Source organism: Gymnogyps californianus, chromosome 7 (assembly GCF_018139145.2).
Source record: "Gymnogyps californianus isolate 813 chromosome 7, ASM1813914v2, whole genome shotgun sequence".
Classification (NCBI taxonomy): Eukaryota; Metazoa; Chordata; class Aves; order Accipitriformes; family Cathartidae; genus Gymnogyps; species Gymnogyps californianus.
Genome location: NC_059477.1, coordinates 3769578 through 3789954, shown reverse-complemented (window position 1 = coordinate 3789954; position 20377 = coordinate 3769578). Strand labels below are relative to the sequence as shown.

At 53.8% G+C, this 20377-nt stretch overlaps 2 protein-coding genes across 2 annotated transcripts; both read left to right on the top strand.

The window, feature by feature from the left end:
* The first annotated feature begins 5955 nt into the window (after nucleotides 1-5955).
* LOC127018550 (putative methyltransferase DDB_G0268948) lies at nucleotides 5956-11719 on the top strand. The gene is made up of 7 exons (XM_050900254.1): nucleotides 5956-6058; nucleotides 7697-7825; nucleotides 8369-8529; nucleotides 8806-9019; nucleotides 9685-9785; nucleotides 10557-10694; nucleotides 11289-11719. Exons 2-7 carry the CDS (start codon nucleotides 7715-7717, stop codon nucleotides 11377-11379), a joined length of 816 nt encoding a protein of 271 aa, XP_050756211.1. The 5' UTR covers nucleotides 5956-6058; nucleotides 7697-7714; the 3' UTR covers nucleotides 11380-11719.
* A 5934-nt stretch (nucleotides 11720-17653) lies between these two features.
* On the top strand, nucleotides 17654-18951 carry LOC127018377 (interferon lambda-3-like). The gene is made up of 5 exons (XM_050899967.1): nucleotides 17654-17815; nucleotides 18084-18161; nucleotides 18328-18471; nucleotides 18581-18661; nucleotides 18775-18951. Exons 1-5 carry the CDS (start codon nucleotides 17654-17656, stop codon nucleotides 18949-18951), a joined length of 642 nt encoding a protein of 213 aa, XP_050755924.1.
* Nucleotides 18952-20377: the final 1426 nt, after the last annotated feature.

The window sequence follows — 20377 nt, the reverse complement described above, 5'->3', positions numbered from 1 at the left end:
CTGAATTTTTTGCTTACCCCAGCAGATATAATAATATAATCTACTATATCCTCATGCCCAGCACACCCACAGAAGGAAAGGCGAAATAAAACCAATTTGCACTCACGTTTCTCTCTCTCTCTTTAATTCCAGGGCTTGTTAATTCATCATCAATGAATTTGTGGCCCCTTGGATGCCCAAGAGCCCTGAAAAGTGAAGCTCTGTGCTAAACAAGGCACAACTATTTTGTAACAGCGCTGTGAAACTCCCTGAAGGAAGGTACTCGGCTCGGGGCCTTCGTAGCATCCGAATCCAGCCCTAGCGAAGTTTCCCTGATGGTTACTTCACAGGGGGGGATCGAATGCGGAGGCTCACAGACCCCTGCCAGGGTGCAGAAGCAGCCGGGGGCAGAAGGGGGAATTCAGCAGAGCACATTTAGCAGGAGTCAACTAAACTGCACGGACATCGCAACCATCACACGCAAACCCAGGCGGCATCAGTGGTGGCTTCCCCTATGGACTCACCTCCCCTCTCCAATTCTGTATCCACCAGAGGAGACAGGAGGTGGGAAACCTCTGGGCACCTGAAACGCAGGGGCTGAAGCTGGAGGTAGAGGTATGTGGCGCTTCTCAGCTATTGCAGAAGGACTGTCTAAGGTGTCTAACCTTAGTCTTCACATCTGATGCTCTCCGAAAAGCACTGGAGCCCAACAGACCTCCTTCTCTCTCTGAGATCTCGTTTGCTCCCAAGTGTCTAAAAATAAACATTTCTGGTAAGGAGAAGAGAAACCCCACTGCCAAAATCTGGGTGGGCTGCTTCTCCCACGCAGGTCCAGCCCTCTCTCCAAGTTGCTGCACTGGCAACGGCGGACGGCAACAAATTCCGACAGCAAAAGCTGACAGCGCCGCAAATCTGACAGGACTGCCGGGATCCTGTCGGGAGCCGGCTGTGCCTGCAAACACCAAAATCTCTGTCTGATACTTTCCCATCGGCCATTTTGGGAACCCACTCAGCCAAGAGGGCTGCAGCGCTGGGTTGCAGTACCACCAAGGCGAGTTGGGACGTTCGGGTCTGTTTAAGGCCATCGGGTAACGAGAGATCAATGGCTCTACAGTTACAAATGAATTGGAGACAAAGATAAGCTGTTGGTGCCACTGTCGTCAGCAAATAAAGATGTAAGATGAGCCAGGAAGCACAGAGGAGCCTCCGGCCCCTGTGTGGGGAACAGGAGATCTCGGCGTGCTCCGCCACAGATTCTCACCTGACTTCTTAATTTAATTTCATTCATCGGCCCAACAACCAGTCTTCCCATCTTCCTTAATTAAAAGGTGAAATTATGGGAGGAGGATTTGTTTCTGATTGCTTCCGGAAGATCCCAGCGCTGGGGCTTTGCTCCCAGCCAGGGCTTTCAGCTCCCCCACGCACTATGCATCAATCATTCATAAGGAAGGATTTACGGCAGAATGAGCTAAGGGGGGAGGCAGGATTTCAAAGTCAAGGGCGCTCTCCTCTGCAGACTTCCTCCTCTGCCCTTGAGCTTGCCCCCGCCTGCCTTTGTTTCTTCTCCAGCCTTTCATGTGCTTGAGCATGAGAATAACCAGCCGACGTGCCGGCTGCTATTAAAAGTATCTGGCAATTGGCCATGACACTTACTTGCACGGGTGCGGATGCACGTTCCCCAAAATAGTCACTACTACAGAGATTCCCTTCTCCTTCCCCTCTCCCTCACTGGTTGATCCACTGGGTCTCTCCTTCATCTGGGCTCTCTTTTCACATGAGCACTGATTTTTTCTGGGTCGTAGATGCCAGGGAGCAGGCAGGGACAGCCCCGGTTGCAGCCAAGACCTCAAGGCACAGCTATAACACACACAGCCATGCGAACAGCTGAGACATCCTTGATTTGTGGCTAACTCCCTTCCCTACAAGGAGATTTTATCCCATGCCCTGCCACTTGTAAGCCAAGAGAATTATGTTCTTCATTAATTTAAAGTCTGAGCCCTCTAGGTTTAAAAAGAGCCTTGTAGAAATACCAAGTATTTTCCAATCCCTTTATTCCTCATTGTAATAATAAATCTTGTTCCTTTTCCATCAGAGAACAAATAAACAGGGGCAAGTCTCCTGAGAGCCGAAGCCTTGCTGGGGTCTTAAAAGCAAATATTTTCTTCACAAAGTAAGAGAAATATCACCGGCTTCTTCACAGTATAAATAACCCAGGTGATAGAGCCAGAAGCGATGCTCTGGGGAGCAGCGTGCCTTGAGTGTTTCGCCCATTCCCCCTCGGGCACTGTGGTCCCACTACATTTTCACATCACCGCTACCTTCTTGGTGAGGAGGGACTCCGGGGTGGAGACATTTGCACCGTATTTATTTGTTCCTAGTGAGCAAGAGCCTGCTGGTTACAGACTCTTTTGACTCCTCGGTGTAGTTATCACCTAAACACATGTCCCCAAGCTCCAAGGCTGTCGGGTAGGAAGGAGGACGATGTCAGCCCCATCCTGGATCAGTATCCCGGTGATGGGGAGGTTGGCCCCAGCCTGCCCAGCCCTCCCGCGGCGGCTGCTCACCCTTTCTGCCTGCCCTCTGGGTATCCTCTCTCCAGCGCGGTCCAGCAAAGAGCTGCTGAGTCAATCAAAGCTGAAATGAAATTTAAAGCAATTAAATTGGTAAATGAAATGCAGCACTGCAACGGGGCGATTTGCCTCCTCTTCCTTTAGCTCCATGCCGCACGTAATCCATTTGCAGGGTTCAGTGCCGCAAGGCCAGTGCTGCATAGGATGGGGCTTGGCATCTTCCACAGGTCGTGCTGAGGAGTCAGAGCGATGTCGGGTGAAACACGGCCCCAGACATCACCAGGGCTCCCATCAGGGTGGGCACAGCGCATTCCTTGGTACACGCACGGGGTCTGGATTTCTTTTCCCAGGGTAATGTCTTGGAGCTCATTACAAGCAGTAATGATGGTTGCCAGCATGTGTGTTGGGACCCTACTTGTCCCAGTTGCTCTTGGGGAATTGCCTGGTGTTCAAAACCTCTAAAAATGAGGCTGCATATTTCATGCCACAGCGCTCCTTTGCCCAGATCTGAAGGTCAATGTGTCCCCTCCTTTGTCTTCCTCCCACGGGCAGGGGCAGGACGCAGCAGTGGAGCCAAATTACAAGCAGCAAGCCCGTGACTTGGCTGTGGGCTACAGAATTGCTGCGATTTTCAGGTCTATGTTTAAAGGGGCACCTCCGCTACCAGGGAAAGAGGATTCAGGACTCACTTCATCTACAAGAGGCCGAGTCCTGCAGCGTCACCTCTACACAGCTGCCAGCAGCAGCGGGCAGATGTCCAGCCCAAGGAAAGGAGGGCAACAAGAAAACTATGAGTATCCCAAACTCCTTCAGGTGCCACACATCTTCTCGACACCTTGAGTTTAGCAAGATGTGGTTAAGTGGTGTCCCTCTCCATCTGTACCTAGTAGCAACCACAACAAAATTCCCTCGTGAGGTTGCAGCTGGCCAGAGCTGGGGTTTTTCCTCAAATTCCTCGAGGTAGGTGTGGGAAGGCGACCTGGAACGTTTTCCAGGTAGGCGATTACCCCCAGAGAAGGTGGAGAATTGAACCCTCTGAGCAAGACATGTTGTAAGTGTTTTAGTACTTGGAGCCTCTAAAATTGGGAGACCCTCCGAAAGATGCAGCTCGGTGTATCTGGCAGCGTTTGAGCTCTGTGGACAGGATCCTACGGGCAGAGGCTGGTGTAGGAGCGGTGTAATCTGGAGGTGAGTGGGACACTGACTTCATTGCAGAGAAGGAGGGTGGAAGGAGGGTGAATGACACATCGTTAGGGAAAAGAGAAAACTCATGACGATTTTTAAAGCCGACCAGGTAGAAAACCGAAGGGCCCAGAATTGCGGTGGCTGGGCTTAAAATACAGTCATGGAGAAAATAAATGAGAATTCGTTTTCCATTTGAGAAGTAGGTATAATTAATTAGAAGGTGTTTATGAGTTTTGTAACACGTGTTTTGCAGCTGCAGGAAAAAAAGCCGGTTAAGAGTTCTCCGAGTGAAATTAGGGAAGATTTTTCTGCCAGGAAGTGATTGCTGGGGACGGCGTGAACGCAATTACAGAGCCAGGCTTGCTCCGAGAGTGACATTTCTATTCTGGATAAAACGGAGAAGCTCTTCCCCACCGGCACCAAAACAAGGTAGGAGGGGAAAGGAAATCTTCAGAAATATCAAGACATCTGGCTAAGGTAATGTCAGATGTTTTGTTTTCACGAGGCAGAGCTGTTTCCCTTGGATGTCAGGTCATTACACGGAGAAAAAGAATTCAGAATAGTATTTACTGACGTGCAATGAAATGAACCACAATAATAGAAACAAAATGGCTTTTTGCATATCAAGATGAGACATTTCAGCACTGCAGAAATGACAGCACTGTTGGTGAAAAATACCGACAAGTGACGCAGGAAGACTGACAGGAGTCTCATTTGGGCTTTTTTCTGCAAAATAGATTGCCTTTTTTTTTTTTTTAAATAAATTTCAGACTGAGATGCATTCCCAATGAAAAAAACCCCAAACATCTCTCTGGAAATGGTCCCAGAGGCTGCAGTGAAACCCCAGCGGCCGAGCGGGGAGGACGGCTGTGCACCCGGACTGCTGCAGGAAGGTGAGGACACGGCGCGGGCTGGGACTGCCGGCGGTGGAGGAGCACAGGGAGATGTCAGAAGCACTCAAGCGAGTACCCCTCTCTTTCCCAAGGACAGGAATTGATCTCCTGGCCATAGACGAGGTTAGGGCTTAGCTTGCTGATGCTGTTTGGAAAAGCAAAGCTCTGGGAGCCGGTTTGCCACTGCATTCTGCAGAGGCACAAAGGTGGGGAGGAGGCAGAGCCAACAGGCAGACTTCAGGAGAGTAGGTATGGAGGGATGCAGTATCTTACGTTCTCCTTTTCTGCATTAAGGTTAGGGTTTGGGGTCTATTAATTCAGGACCCCGCTATATAATTTAAATCCACAGGGCTTGTAGGTTTGGGAAACAAGTTGGGAAGACCCTAAGGTGCTTTGGTATTCCTTAAAGCCTACGGATTTACTAAGGGGGCTGGTAGGGATGATGGACAGTGTCTGATTCTCTGTGCCTGGGGTATAACTCACATTTGGGCTAAGGCTCAGCAATCCAAAGGTCGAGGAGACCAATTTATTGCTGCATGGTGCAGGGCCATCGGAGATTAACTGTCGCTTGGGGAATATAATAGAGTTGGGGCAGGGAGACAAAGGCAGCTGAATCCAGTGTACCAAAGACTAGGAGAGCTTAGAAAAGGACCGGTGCCATTTGCAGCCCATGCCTGGCTCATATTTTCTTTTACTGTAGGTGTTTGGTCTCAGCTATAGCCAGAGGATAATCAGTTAAATACCATCCATACGTTGCCCATGAGAGCAGCCCGTGCTATGGGGACCTCAGAGTTAGGAAAAGGCAGGTGACTGAAGCCCAGGACATCATCCCTTCCTGCCTGCATTCATGCTCTCAGCAAAGTACAGGCAAAATTAGAGTATCTAAACCCCAAATAGGCCACGCTCTTGCGAGATGCTGCAGGACACTGGGTTATGAAAACACGGGGGCCTTTGGTGCTTGTGTTGTATTTTCTCTTGGTGCAGGTATGCACCTCCTGGTACAATTAAGCAGCAAGTGACCCAAATGAAATACTCAGGACACAAGTGCAGTAACTTCAACCCATGGTTTGATTCAGCGAACGGCTTCAAGCTGGCCTCCATCTTCAGCCCCTGGATAAGTTCCACTGATTTCTCTTAAAATTAGGAGGGGCTTAAAGGCTGTGCTAATTAGCCAAGATTCACAAGTGCTGTGCAAAATACAAACTGAAGTGAATGTGCTTCAGGTGAACCATGGCTCTGCTGGCTTCAGCTGTAGGTAATGTGTGCGAAGGGGTAAAATCCTGCCCCAAAGCAGGGGAGGGGCTTTGCCTAGTCCTGAAATATCAACTCCCTGTGCTCTCAAAGTTGGTGCTGGGGTTATACAGGCTCTATTTATGCCTTTTCCCTTTCTGCTGGACGACAGGAGGGGACTTCCAGTGCAGCCAGACCCCTGTGAGTATGGCTTTGGGTGCCTGTTGTGTTTGAAATCCTGTTCTCCTGCTGCCTCCCAGCATCTGCTGGCCTTTAGTTCTGCTTCCTGAGATGTGCAGGGCTGCTGAGCATCCCCCCAGTTCGTGGGCGTTTTGATAGTTGTTTTTAAATAATAACCACAGAAAGTAAAGGCTAAGGCTCGGCTCTTGGGCTCCGGGATCTCGGTGGGATGGAGACTCTGGAAGCAGCCTCCCAGTTTTTGCTTCCCCCCCCGGCCGGGCAGCGGGGGGAGCAGCCGGGGCCGCGTGCCCGGGGCGGGCGGTACTGGGGGCGGCGCCTGCCTTCCCCTTTGTCCCGGCCCCGGAGCTCCGAACTGGGAGGTGCTGGGAGCTGCTGGTGCCGGGAGCAGCTCCGGGTGGGGGCGGCAGGCGGTAAGAGGAGGGGTGAAGCTGCCCGGGGGCGGGGGGGGGGGGGGCTCGCTGGCGGGAGAAGGCTTCTCTGAGCATAGGGAAAGCACCTGGAAGATTCCCCTCTAAAAAGGGCTTTGGCAGGGCTGCTCTTCCCTGCTGGGAATGTCCAGTCCTGAGCTGGCTAAGCCCTACCTAGCTCAGCATCTCTTCTTGCATCATGAGATATAATAACCCTTTATTGCGTGATGTTGGATATTTGTGCGTCACTCAAAACTCACCGTTGTGGCATCCTCCTGCCCGCCTCGCTCGCTGCGAGCATGCGAGAGGGTGCAGTTGCCCGTCAAACAAGGCAGGGAGTCCTTCTGGCAGGCTCTTGGGGTCTGCTGGCAGACCACGGAGCCGTTGCTGTCTCAGCGCCTGCTCAGGCACCAGGATAAACAGGATACAGCCGAGAGCCTTCCGGTGCGGCGCGATGGGCGAAGAGCAACGTGCCGGCAGCCGCTGGGCCTCGGCTCGTGGAACCGTGCCTGGGTGGGTGCAGGGACCGTGTGGTTTATAGCAGCTGGGGGGGTTTAAATTGATGGGTGAGCAAGGGAATGCTGTGTGCTGTATCTGTGAAAGCAGCTTTGATGGCGCTGCGGATGTGGGGCTGAGCTGGCGGGAGGCCTAAGGGGCCCCACGGTGAGGCCAGGCTTACCTCTGGGTGTGGTTCTGGGTGACAGGTTTAATGGAGCTCTGGATTTAAGAGACTTTGAGCCCTTCTGGGGCAGGAAGGGACAAAAAAAATCAGATGGTTCAGAAAGCGCAGGGCAAAGTTGCTGTGATTGTGTTGCTAATACTAAAACATGGATTTCCTTAAAAAAAAAAAAAAACCAAACATTTTTGCTGTTAGTTTTTCTGATGCTCTGCTCGGTCCCCCCAAATTCACAGATATTCCAGCTGTAATGGTGATTTATTTCAGAAGACACCCAGGTGGGTGGGAAGAGCAAAGGAGTAAGAAGAATAAAGGTTTAAAAACCTAGAAAGCTTTTCCTTATCAGATGCTGCTGGTTTTCTTCTGCGATTAGCTTATACCTGTGGGAGGGATGCTTGGAGAGTGGGTTCATGCTCCCTTGCTGGAGCCTCATGGGCAAAGTCCTCCCCAGACCCCTGCCAGGAACTGGAGACTTTAGTGCCTGTGGTCACAGGCTAAGGAGGCAGGAGGAGTTTGATCCTGTGGTGACAAACCCGGCTTGCTGCCTCCTCTCAGGTGCCAGGTCGCCCAAGCATGGCCACCCAGATGTTTGAGGGGAGACGGCACGCGGCTGTCTACCAGCAATACAGGTTTGCGCCAGGCAAAGAGCTGCAGCAAACCATCCTTGCCTACCTGCAGGAAAAGGTGAGTGGGGTATGGCCAGGCTGTAGGAAAAAACAGGGCAGTAGTATTTGTGTTTTGTGCAGTAGTATTTGTGGCAGTAGTTTGGGCAGTAGTATTTGTGGGCAGTATTTGTGGCAGTAGTATTTGTGGCAGTAGTATTTGTGGGTGTATTTGTGGCAGTAGTATTGTGCAGTAGTATTTGTGGCAGTAGTATTTGTGCAGTTTTTGTGGCAGTAGTATTTGTGGCAGTAGTTTTTGGCAGTAGTATTTTGGCGTATATTTGTGGCAGTTATTTGTGGGTAGTATTTGTCGTGTTTTGTGGCAGTAGTATTTGTGGCAGTGTATTTGTGGCAGTTTTTGTATTTTGTTTACCCTGCTGGCAGTGTTACCTTGGTTGGTGCCGTGGGGAAGGTAGGGCTCAAGGCAAGATGTGGGCACAGAAGAGCCTTTCCACGGGTTGTGCCATGCCGAGGCTGTTCCTCTCTAGACGCTGGGGGAAGGAATGGGGTAAAAGCACAGAAATTGGGTGGCTGCCTGCTGAGACACATCCACTCCTCCCTGCAGAGGGCAAACCCTGCTGAGCTGGTGGTGGACGTCGGCTGCGGGTCCGGACAAGGCACCCGCTTCCTTGCGGAGCACTTCAAGAAGGTGGTGGGAACGGACATCAGCGAAGCACAGATCCAAGAGGCCAGGAATGCCCCCTCCATGCCCAACATCTCCTACCTGTGAGTGTCGGGGGAGCAAGCTCAGCCAAAGGGAAAATTCAGGTCCTCACATGGAGGTGGTGTTTTGTGAGCATGATGTTGTAAGAGCCAGCGGACACCAAAGTAAATCCCATTTGATGGAATTCCTGGTGTGAACGGGCATTATCCTAGACTCCCAGCAGCTGTGGTCTTGCATCCCAAATGATCATCATGGACATGAAGTCAGTGGGCATTTTTTGGAGTCATGCTTCCTAATTTCCGTATTACACACTACCTTTTTTCCTTCTCCCACTCCAGTGTGTGCCCTGCGGAGGAGCTGCCGTTTGAGGATGCCTCGGTGGACCTCCTGACTTCATTTACGGCCGCGCACTGGTTTGATATCAAGAAGTTCATGAGAGAAGCAAACCGGGTGGTTAAGCCGGGTGGTTGCGTGGTCATCGCCACCTACACCGTGGACATGAGTCTGCGCTATGGAAACTGCTCTGAAAAGCTGACCGAAGTCTTCAGGGAGGTGAGGTGATGAAACCTAAACCTTGAGGCTTCCCCTCCTGGTCTGGGGGACATGTGTAGTACTTAGCTGCAGAGAGGAAAGCAGTGGGCTTGGGGGTTACGACTAGAGGACTCCTATTGCAGGATGGGGCAGAGGGATGGTTAAATACAGGGACAAGGTTGAGATGGGGTTTAGTGGCTCCCATGCAGTGCTAGGGCTGACTGGCTGAGGAGAAGAGGGACATTAGGATCAATAGGGCAGACTCTGGTGTGGCAAGAAGGGCTGCGGAGCAGATTTGGGGGGCTGGTATTGTCAAAGAGACTCCTCCTGTTGCCCTGATCACAGTGAAAAGAATGGGAAGTAGAAACTGTTTGGAAAGAGGTAGGTGGTTTTTTTAGTGATCTTTCTTGACAAAGAGTGTTTTAACAACTCCATAAAAGGAGACTTTCCACTATAAGTAAGAGCAGTGTAGGGAGGAGAACAGGACCCTTATCTCTATAATAAAATAGGATCCTTAAATTTTTGACACTAACCAAGATTTTGGTGTATTTCCATGCAAGGAGTATTGGGGGGGAAAAAGTACATATATGAATGCATCAGATCTAGGGCCAAGCAAACCTGAGTTAAGTGGAAACTGAGAGCTTCAAGTGGTTTTGTGTTTGTTTTTTAATATGCTGTCTTTACAGTGCTGGGACCTGCTTTTAAAATACTCTCATAGTAGAATAAAACTCGTCTTGGAAGACTACAAAGAGATCTTTGAGGCCTTGCCGTTTCCAGATAAGAAGAGGTGAGCAGAAACCCCTCGGCGCAGCACCAGGAGTGAATAGAGGTGGGGACTCCGCTCCTCTGCAGGGCCGCTCTGCCACCGGCCCAGTGAGGACACAGGGGAGCCGGGTTTGCCGGAGCAGGCAGCTGCTGGGTTTCAGCAAATGCCTTTGCATCGTGGCACAGCCATGTGGCTGCATTTCCACTCCTGTTGGATTTAATGTGGCTCTGTGCTGGGCCAGCAAGTGTGGTCTAAGGGCTACAAGGACCTCTCCTGCTCAAGGCAGAATTGGGTTAGATATCTTTTTTTTTTTTTAGTTGGTTTATGATAATTTGAGGCTTCTGGGCAGATCACTTAATGGATGAAGGGGAAAACTGGCATGAGAGAAAGAACTTGCCCCAGACCTTCAGGGAGCCAGTGCCTGCCTCCACACCAAGGCGTGGGGCAGGGGCTGTCTCCGCAGGCAAAAAGGATGTGTTGGCGGTGGTGTTGCCGAGGTGTTGGTGTCCCAGCTGCTGGAGGGGAATGGGCTCTGCAGGTAGGCCTGTATCGAAAGGGCTGTTCAAGTCACAGACTATGTTAGATGGTCCCTGGGACCATTTCTGCTTCTCCAGTAGTGCATCAATTAGAGCTCCTGACCCATCAAATGCCACAATCAGATGTTGTTTCCATCTGTTGGACCTTTGATGGTGTCGGATATTTCATTCACCACCACCTCCATCTGTTGACCTTGTTCCACTGCCTTTGAGATTTAACTTGCCAATGCTCTTTTCTTCCCCGTCTCCCTTCTAGAATCACTGATATCTTTGACAGAATTCCCATGACGGTTGCTGGTGTGGTTGGTTACTTGGAGTCTGCCTCTCCATATCAAGCCTTTATGAAGAAAGACCCTGAAGCTGCAAAATCCCTCCTCCAAGAGACTGAAAAGAGGTGAGAAAACCACTTGGGGAAAACAAGCAGGACACGGAGGACTTGTCTTATACAGTGCATGAAGAGTGAGGTTGTGGAGACCCCTTCAAAGCTAGGAGTGAGCTGTGCAGTGATGCGCTCCCTCCTTCCCCCCAGGTGTGGATGGACACTGGTCAGAGGTTAAACAGCAGATCCTCAGCTGCTCACAGCATCACTGACCTCAGTTCGAGTCAGTTGACTTAAACTTTAAGTCCATGTAGCTGTATGGTGTTCTTGCACTGATGTAGCCATCTAAGCGTCATGTCAGAGGTATCTTGAATTTCTTTGCCTCGCTCTTGATTAGCAGAGGGCAGGAAAATTATTGGTTAAGATGCAACTGTCAGTCTATTTTGGCCCACAACAAGGGCCTGCTGCAAAGCTGGGAAAGGGAGGCATCCCTGTGCCTGCTAATTGATTCACTGACCAGAACAACCCTCGTGCATGTGTTGGAAGCATCTGCTGTCAAGACCTCTGTGCTGTGGGTGGAGGAGACCTATCTCTGGTTGTGGATGTCGCCCCATGTCAGGTGGGAGCTGGCTGGGCAGAGCGAGACACTTCCTCTGCTTCTTGTTTCAGGATGCTGGAGACGATGGCAGTTTCTTCTCGTGAAACCCCAGTGGAGTTCTGGGTGAGGCACGTCTGTGTGCTGGGGTGCAAGGGACGGTGAGATGAAACCCTTCTCCTGATCTGGTGCTGGAAGGGAAGGAAAAAGTGGGTTGTCTCCTAATACCCCACTTGTGACCACTCTTCTTCCTTGGGAAGATCGATGCTTATTTTGGTGATTAAAATTTTGATCTTCTGTGGAGAGCAGACAGGGGTTTATGCCTGCTCTCGGGTTCCTGTCCACCTTGGTCCTCCAGTCTGCCCAGTGCTGCGCCCTCGGCACTGGAAGGGTCTGGTTTCAGACTGGTGGTGGTTGGATTGCATGTGGGGATGAGAATCATGGTAACAGCTGAGAAACTTGCTGCATTTCTTACATAATGAATAATAATAATAAAAAAAAGCTGAGGGAAAAAGTTACTTGTGCTTCTACTTTTTGAGAGGCTGTAGAGCACCTGCTGCCGGGGTGGGAATAACTGCACTTCATGGCCATCGCTTACCTAGGCCCTGAGTGGCCTTTCTGTTTCACGGGGTAGATGGGTTTTAGGTAGAAAGGGCCATTTGCCCCTTTCCCTGCCCAGGTTAAGCTAGGAGTTGTGTGCTGTCTTTGAAGGCCGAGCTGGAAAGGGGCTGTTCTCACCTACTACGTGACCCCATCCCGGGTGCTTTTTTGGCTGGTGTGGGTGTATCAGCAGCTTATCTGCCCTAGGATTGCCCAGCGCTGTGCCAGCGCTGCTGCTTTGGCCCTCATGAGGTTACTCGCCCTCAGCAGAGCTCAGGAGCCTTTCTGGGATTGCTGCTGCGGGGGAGCATGTTTGTGCTCCCCTCTGTCCCAGCCTGCTATCGCTCACCCACGCTGCAAAGGAAAGATTAGAGGCTGCGTTTCGGGGAGGGGCAGATGGAGGCAATGGGGTTCAAAACTGGGCACAACCTAGCACAGGTCCCCTCCTGTTTGCTTTCCGGATATTTTAAGTCTGGGCACAGCCTCTGTGGGGACCTTTCCCTTTCCTGTAATTCTTGCCCTTGGCAAGAAGGCTACCCTGATGCCACGGGAGGACTGTGGCTTCACTCTGTTACACCTTGGTGCATTATTAAGGAAGGCAGAAGTGATATCTCTGCTCCCTGCCCTGGGGAGAGCACCTGGAGGGAGGCTTATAGGGGCTGGAGGTGCTTCAGCTGTGGTCCTGAAGCTCTTGGGTATGGTCCTGCTGTGGGTGCAGAGACTGAGCCTCCTTAACCTGATGAAGGTGCTTGGCCCTGGGCATGTCTCCATTGGGGTCACTGAGTGCTGGCTCAGCTTGCCCAGGGTGGGGAGCAAAGGCTTTGACCCTGCTTGGTGGGTCCCAGGAGGACAGCTATGGGGAGGAAAGCCCATTGCTGGATGTGAGGCTGGTCTCTGTGTCCATGGCTGTGTGTTGGAGAAGACCTCATCGAGCAGTGATGCTGGATCAAGCCCTGCTCCCAGTCACTGGTGAAGAGGCCGCACCGGGGTGCAGGTTGCGTTTGGGCAAGCAGCAGCCATGAAACCTCCTTTGCTGGGTGAGGATGGGGCTGGTGGCCTGTCATCTCCTGAAGGAGCACTAGAGGTCTCTCCCTGCCTGGGACTGCACCGGACAACGCAGCTGCTGGGAGGTGGGTGGCATGTACGGCTGCTGGGGAAGCCCCAGCTCGGCTGGCAGGGCTTGTCCCGGTGAGGTGCACCCTTGCAGCGGTGCCCTGGGGACCTGGGAGGGGACACCCCGCGTCCCTACAGCGCTGGCACAAAGGCTCTGGGGAAACAGTCCTTGTTTGGGTGTTTTCCTCACTTTTAAATTTAAAACAGTTTGTTTAAATCTGCTTGCTAATTAACTTTTCAATTAACAAGCCTTCTCTCTCCAGCATTGGCAGGATGCTCAGCGCATTCCCCCGGATGATGCAGTGGGCAACCGGCCACGATGTAACACCAGGGATTGCATCACCAACGTGCTCGGGCATGGTGTCTGCAGCGTGAGGCGCGTGGAGCGGCACAAACCAGCCTGACGTCACGGCGGCTGCTGCAGCTCGCGTGTGCCGAGAGGTCGTGAAGGGTTCCGGGGTGCATAGCGGGGCCAGCAGCACTTTGGTGGCACCGACACACTGGGCCAGCAGGGACAGGCCTGGTGATGGCTGCTGAGCAGAGGCCACCTGATAGCCCCTGCCCCGGCACCATTGGGCCATGGGCAGGGCTCCCGCACATCACCCAGGGCTTTTATTTTTAAAGCTGGCTTTTTTTGGGGCACTTTTTTTTGGTTCTTTCTTTCTTCTTTTCCAAGACCAGCAACTTTAGCAGGAGGCCAGTTCCTCCCAGATGAGCCCACCGGCTCCAACAGGGGTCGGGAAGGAGCGATCCAGGCTTGTCCTTACCCACTCCAGTGGCATGGCTTGTAGCCAAGGCTTTTCCAGGCTCATGCCGTGCTGGCAGCTGATGAGTCACGGAGTGATTGCCTCACCCAGTGCTGGTGCCAACCCTGCCCACAGCCCTGCCCGTTTTCGCTTTCCTTCTTGCACCCAGGACCTCCCACGCACCCAGGATTTCTTGCTCTGAGCAAGTTTGAGTGGCTCCAGCCTGCTGGGCTGCATGAATCCAAGGAGGGGGCTCCATCGTTGCCATCTGCGCCGCATTCCCAGCACGGTGCTGTCTGCAGTTGGGGCTGGGACCCGCCAGGGCTGGGGTGATGACTGTGGTGGGTCCCCAGCACCCTGCAGACCCCACCGGGCATGGTGCAGTGTCCCTAGCCCATGCCAGCTTTGGGAGAACTTCCGCTGTTGTGGCAGGAGCCGGCACTAGCGTGCTTTGGAGGAGCGGTGCTGAATGCAGCCAGGCTTTGCTGGCCGGGCAGGGGACCGGGGTATGGTGGAGTGTGGCATCGCTGTGCAAGACGCTTGCCGGCGTGCCGATGCCCAGGATGGCAAGACCACATCCTGTCAGGGAAACGCCCTCGCTGCTGCTCAGCCAGGCACCTGTGGGCTTGGCTATGGCTGGTGGTGAGTGAGGGGCAAACATCTGAGCAAGGCACCCAGGAGATATTCAGCCCTTCACCGCAGCTGCCCTAAGTGCCGGGGGGCTGCGCGCATGGCCCCGGCTCCCCTGCTCAGCTTTCGCTTTTCCTTTTGGTGCTTCCAGATCTCGTTTCGCCTGCGTGAAGAGATGAGGTTTCGCTTTGCTTCTCCAACCAGAAATGACACCTGGAGATAAAAGCCACAGCGACAGGGAAGAGGAGCCAAAGCAGCTGGGTCCCGCAGCGATGTGATGCTGCTCTGGGACCCAGCAGGTGACCTGAGAGTATCCCCAGTGCTGTCCTCAGTGGGGGGCCTGTGGTGTGGGGCAGCGGTTCACGGTGGATCTGTGTGCGTGCCAGGGTGATCTTCCAGCCCTGCTCTGGGTCCGTGGGGCTGTAGACGAGGCCATCCCAGTACAGCAGGTGCTGGACATCGCTGTCTGGGTGCTGGGGACCTTGCTCCAGCCCTGCCGGAGGCCACTGGAGATCCCAACCTAGGTGCCAAACCATCCCAGCCTGGCTGGTACCTCGATCTGGAGGAGGAAATGCCCTGCGGTGCTTGTCCCGTGGCCGGCTGGGCTCCACCACGTGGGACCTTGAGCCACCACCACCCTCCAGTCACTCTACTGCAACCCGAAGCGTTCCAGGCAGTGCCGCAGCCCCCCGCTCCCTTGCCTCGCTCACCAGGGGCCACATTCATTTTTACACCTTTTACACTGTTTTTACACGTCAGGCTTTTTTGCTAAGGTGCCATCTATTCCAGCTGAGCTGTGCCTCACTTGGGTGTTGCACGTGAAGTTAGTTATGCTGGCCTGGGCTTTTATTTCATAGTTGTATTGAATGTGAACAAGTTGCATTGAATAAAAAATTATTTTTCTAACTGTGCGTTTCTTTAGTGGGAGAGAAAGGAATGACAGCGCTGTTGTCAGGCTTTTAATTACTGAACCTGCCGCAGTGCGGGAGGCTGGCACAGGAGCCTGGTCCAGCAGCAACATCTGTGAAGGGAAACCCTGTGCCCACAGTGCTGTTCTGGCTCTTCTCCAAGCTGTATCTTCATCTGGTTTGGTCAAAGCTGACATAGCCACTGCACGCTGTCTCTGCTCCTCTTCACTTCCACTGGGGTTTTTCAGGGAAGACCTGAGCTCCCTGAGATGCCACATCTTCATTAATGATCTGGGTGATGTGGCAGAGTGTACCTGCGGTGTACCAAATTCGCTGATGACACCAAATTAGGAGGAGTGGGTGACACACAGAGGGTCATGCTGCTGTCCAGAGGGATCTCAGCAGGCTGGAGAAATGGGCCTACAGGAACCTCATGAAGGTCAACAAGGGGAAGTGCAAAGTCCTGCACCTGGGGAGGAACCACCCCAGGCACCAGTATATGCTGGGGACTGTCCAGCTGGAAAGCAACTTGTCGGAAAAGGACCTTGGGGGCCCTTGCGGCCAAGAAGGTGAATGGTATCTGGGGCTGCATTAGGAGGAGTGTTTCCAGCAGGTCGAGGGAGGTGATCCTTCCCCTCTACTCGGCACTGGTGAGGCCAGCCCTGGAGTGCTGGGTCCAGTTCTGGGCTCCCCAGTGCAAGAGATAACGTGGACATACTGGAGAGAGTCCAGCGAAGGACCATAAAAAGACGATGAAGGGACTGGAGCATCTGTCGTACAAGGAAAGGCTGAGAGAGCTGGGGCTGTTCAGCCTGGAGAAGAGAAGGCTTAGAGGCTCTCAGTGGTGCCTGCTGATGGGACAGAAGGCAACGGGCACAACCCTAAATACATGAAAGTCCATCTGAACAGGACTAAAAACCTTTTTTACTATGAGGGTGGTCAAATGCTGGCACAGATTGCCCAGCGAGGCTGTGGAGCCTCCATCCTTGGAGATATTCAAAACTGGACAACGTCCTGGGCAACCTGCTCCAGCTGACCCTGCTAGAGCAGGGGTTGGGGTGGCCGAAGTCCAGAGGTCCCAGCCCATCTCCACGACTCGGCACAGCTCGTCCGTGCTGGTCTGCCCGCCCGTAGGTGTATCTTTCCACAACCTCGTGTAAGAAACTCCCTTGTTTGCGTGGACTCCTTGAAGTCAGCACTTTATTTCCAAATATGAACATTAAAACTTGGGTCCTCCCGGAGCAGTGTTCTTCTATGGCTACCACGTGAGGCACTGCAAAGTGTGTTTATGTCCGTTGCTGCTGCTTATTGCTTTAGATACAGGTATTGCCCTAATTTTCTATATTTAATGCTTGATGAATGCATGAAACTAAAAGCATAGTGGTGATGGCTTCATGGCGCAGGAGGTTACCTCGAGGAAAGGACAGATTTTGCTGAATGGGGGCACCGTTCCAGCTGTCAGCAGAGAGATGTCAATACGTGATATTTGCATTTCCAGGCTAAACAGGGAGGCAACCCCAGCTGGCTCCAGCGGCTGGTGGGGATGGCAGCCCCGCTCATCTCCGGCAGCCTCCCTGCACAACTCTATGTCCCACCTGGAAAACGCCAGGTGTAAGTGCCTCTGCTTTCACCCTTTTTCCTGCTTTTGCAGTGAGCCTTGTCCCTGAGGATAACGCATACGTAAAGCTCATGCCCACAGCCTGCGTTGTGCAGTGCCCGCTCCCGGCTGCTGCTTTTGCCCCCTCCCTGCCACGGCTGTTGTGTTGCACTTCCTGCAGGGAAACTGAGGCACGAACTGCTGCTGCCGCTCGGGAGGCACCCGCTGCCCCTGTGGGGCTGCGGGCCTGGGGGTTTCTCGCAGCTTTCGGCGCGGTGCCGGGTTCTGTCGTGCCCAGGCTTCCCCGCACTTATCAGCACCTTTGCGCCGCTCGATGTGGCAGCAGCGTCCCCCTGTTCAGCTCCCTTGGAGGGGTGCGCATCAAAGGCAGCCCGAGCACCCCCCTGCATCCTCGGGGTGCTGGGTGCGCTCGCTCCGTCAAGGCGGACAGCAGGGCAGGCAGCGGGAGGCGGGCGCTGCCCACACCTGCCGCACCGGGATTTCCTCCGCTGCCGCTTTCGCTTTCCTGTTTCCAGAGACGCCAGGCCACGGATTTTCCTGCCAATCTGAAAGCGCAATCACGCCGGGAAGGTGGCATAAAAAGCCGGGGAGATGGGGCAGCGAGGCAGCTACGGCGAGGGAGGTGAAGCAGTTCCCCAGGACCGGCCAGCAGCCCAGCAGCCCTGCAGCCGAGCGAGCCACCCACGGCAACACTGTCAGGCATCTCTACAGCAGAGATTTAGCAGATCTGACCCGGAGCGCTCCAGTTCATCCTCTCTGGCTTCTTGAACCGCAGCCCCCTCACCCCATCGTAACCCACTCACCGTCGGGCTCTCATCGGCAAAATGGTGCACCTCGGCTTCACCCCACTGCTTGTGCTGGTGCTGGGGGCCAGCCTCGGGGCTGCCTTCCCCCACGACGCCCTGAAGAAGAGCTGCAGCCTGTCCAAGTACCAGTTCCTCGTGCCCCACGAGCTGAAGGCGGTGCAGAAGATGAAGGAGCAGTTTGTGAGTACCACTGGCAACGGGGAGCTGTGGGCTGGCGGGGGGCAAGGCAGAGGGGATGCCGAATTCAAGAGCCAGAGGGACAAGGCGGACGTTTCCTGCAGCAGTCTGGGGACAAGGAGGAAGTTTTCCAAGGGAGTTTGGGGACAAGAAGGATGCTGGGCCAAATTTCGTCCTGGTTTCAAACCCCTCAAGGCTGACCGGGGTTGCACAACATCGCCAAAAGTCAAGATGACAGTTTTTCAATCTCTCTCCTGTTTTACGCCTGCAGGAGGACATCATGCTGCTGTCGGACCGCAAATGCAACACCAGGCTCTTCCATCGGAAATGGAGCACGGCGGAGCTGTCGGTAAGAGCAAGGCGACGCTGTAAAAAGGGGGTACATCCCCCCCTTCCAGCCGGGACCTCCCGTCAGCCGGTCCCACCTCCATCCGCACCCCCGGGCAGGTCTTCGAGGCCCCTGTCCTCCAGCCCTGGGCGCTTTGTGTCCCTAACCGGGATGCTCCTGCCCGCAGGTGCCCGACCGAGTGATGCTGGTGGAAGCCGAGCTGGACCTCGCCACCGCCATGCTGGGGCTCCCCGCCAGCCCCAGTTTCGCTGAGATGCGCCAGCGGCCCCTGGCCTTCCTCACCCAAGCCCGGGAGGACCTGCGAGGCTGCGTGAGTGCCCTCCCCAAAGCCCCCCGGCCCCGTGCCAGCTCAGCGGCCCCGCTGCTGGCGGCAGCGCCGTGTGGCATTGCTGGTCCTTACGCAGCCGCTTTCCTTGCAGATGGCCACGGAGGCTCCTTCGCATCAGCCGTCCGGGAAACTGAGGCACTGGCTGAAGAAGCTGCAGGCGGCCATGCAAACAGTAAGTCAGGCCCGCAGGGCAAAGGGGGTTTCGGGGTGTTAGCGACCGCCCGGCTGCGCGGGGCCCGCTGCACCCCGTCTCCGGCGCTAACCCCCCCCTTCTCCCCGCCGCAGGAGACCACCGGCTGCCTGGAGGCCTCCGCCATCCTCCACCTCTTCCAAGTGCTGAACGACCTGCGGTGCGCGGCCCTGCGGGAGCAATGCACTTGGCCCCCGCTGGCAGCGCGGCTGGCACGGCACGGCGCGGCGCTCACCAGCCCCAAAGGGTGGCCCGAGGACCAGGAAAAATGATTTTTATTGCATCACTGGACTATATTTCCTATTTAAGCATTTTTCTTATTTATGTGAGCTCAGGGAGCAATTTTTCTTTTTCACAGTCTTTTAAGTTATTGGGGTTTATTGTGTGTTTATAATGTTGTTCCTGAGAGATGCTGTTCAACGTGGATGAATGTATTTATTGGATATCTTTGTTTTGCTGCTTTTCAAAACACTGACTGTTTTTAAGGAAATCTATTTTTTTACCTGCTATTTATTACAGAGTATATTATATATATTTGCCTGCATAAATTATTTTTTTACATGCTATTTAATATGAAAAATAAAATGGACACCATAAACAGACAAGCTGCCATCATACGTTTGTACTACATTTTGTTATGTCATCCCTTCAGAGAAGCGAGTTATTGGGAGGCGGTGAGGGAGGGCATCGAGGTGAATTTTGAGCATTTGAAAATTAGCAGAACTTTGGCGCTCACATTCATCTCCAGCTGTCTGGGGGCGCACCCTGACCGCCCCTCCCGGGTTTGCCTTTGGGGACAGATGGATGCCGTTGTGGCCGGGGCTGTCCCTGCCCGCTCGGGGACAGGAGCCTGCTGGCCACCCGTTTCCAGGATGGATGCCCGTGTTGGGCGGTGCAAACCAGGGCACGAGGCCTGGAAGAGCCCACAGCCTAACGCGATGCTTGCGTCCCGCTACGGGCTGGGCAAGCCTCTGGATTTGGCCATCCCGGGAGCTCTCAGAAGATCCCTGAATGATTTAACGACCAAACCGGAGGTCAGGACGAGCGAGGAGCCGGGCAAGGCAGGCACCCAGCGGCGAGAGGAGGAAAAGGAGCCGGGAGCAGACCCAAACCTCATTCAATCTCTGTTTTCTCAGGTCGGGAAGACGGTCCGCCATCTCCAAGCACAGCCATGGCTTCCCACAAAGAGACAGCTGGGGACGCGAGCCATAAACGCTTGTCACGAAGCGTGTCCCAGGCACCGCCTGCTCGTCCTGCTCAGGCTTTGCAAGGACGCTGTCCAAATGAAACCTCATTGCTGATGGGGAGGGAAAAAAAGCTTTATTTTCCCTTCTGTTTCCAACTTGTGCTTTACACTAAGGTAGCCGGGCACTAAAGCGGGGAAAGGCTGTTGCTCCTCTGTCTTTTGCAGCTGGATGCAACCTGGTTCCGCAGGAGTGATGGGCCCTGACCGCTCGAGACACCCCCAAGCAGGCGCCTTCAAGCAGACACCTGCACGCTTGGGCCGTATCGACTTCAAGGGGTGAGGAAAGCACACCCCGAGGGGAGAGGGAAGCCCGTCCTGCTGCAAGCACGTGAACGCATGCCACCCCGAAACCAGAAACCCCGGGTAAGAGGCATTCCCATGCTACGTGGAGCCGCTTCGCCGGGACAGGGAGAAGCCAGAGGCCGGACGCCGGGCTCTTTGGGCAGCTTTAA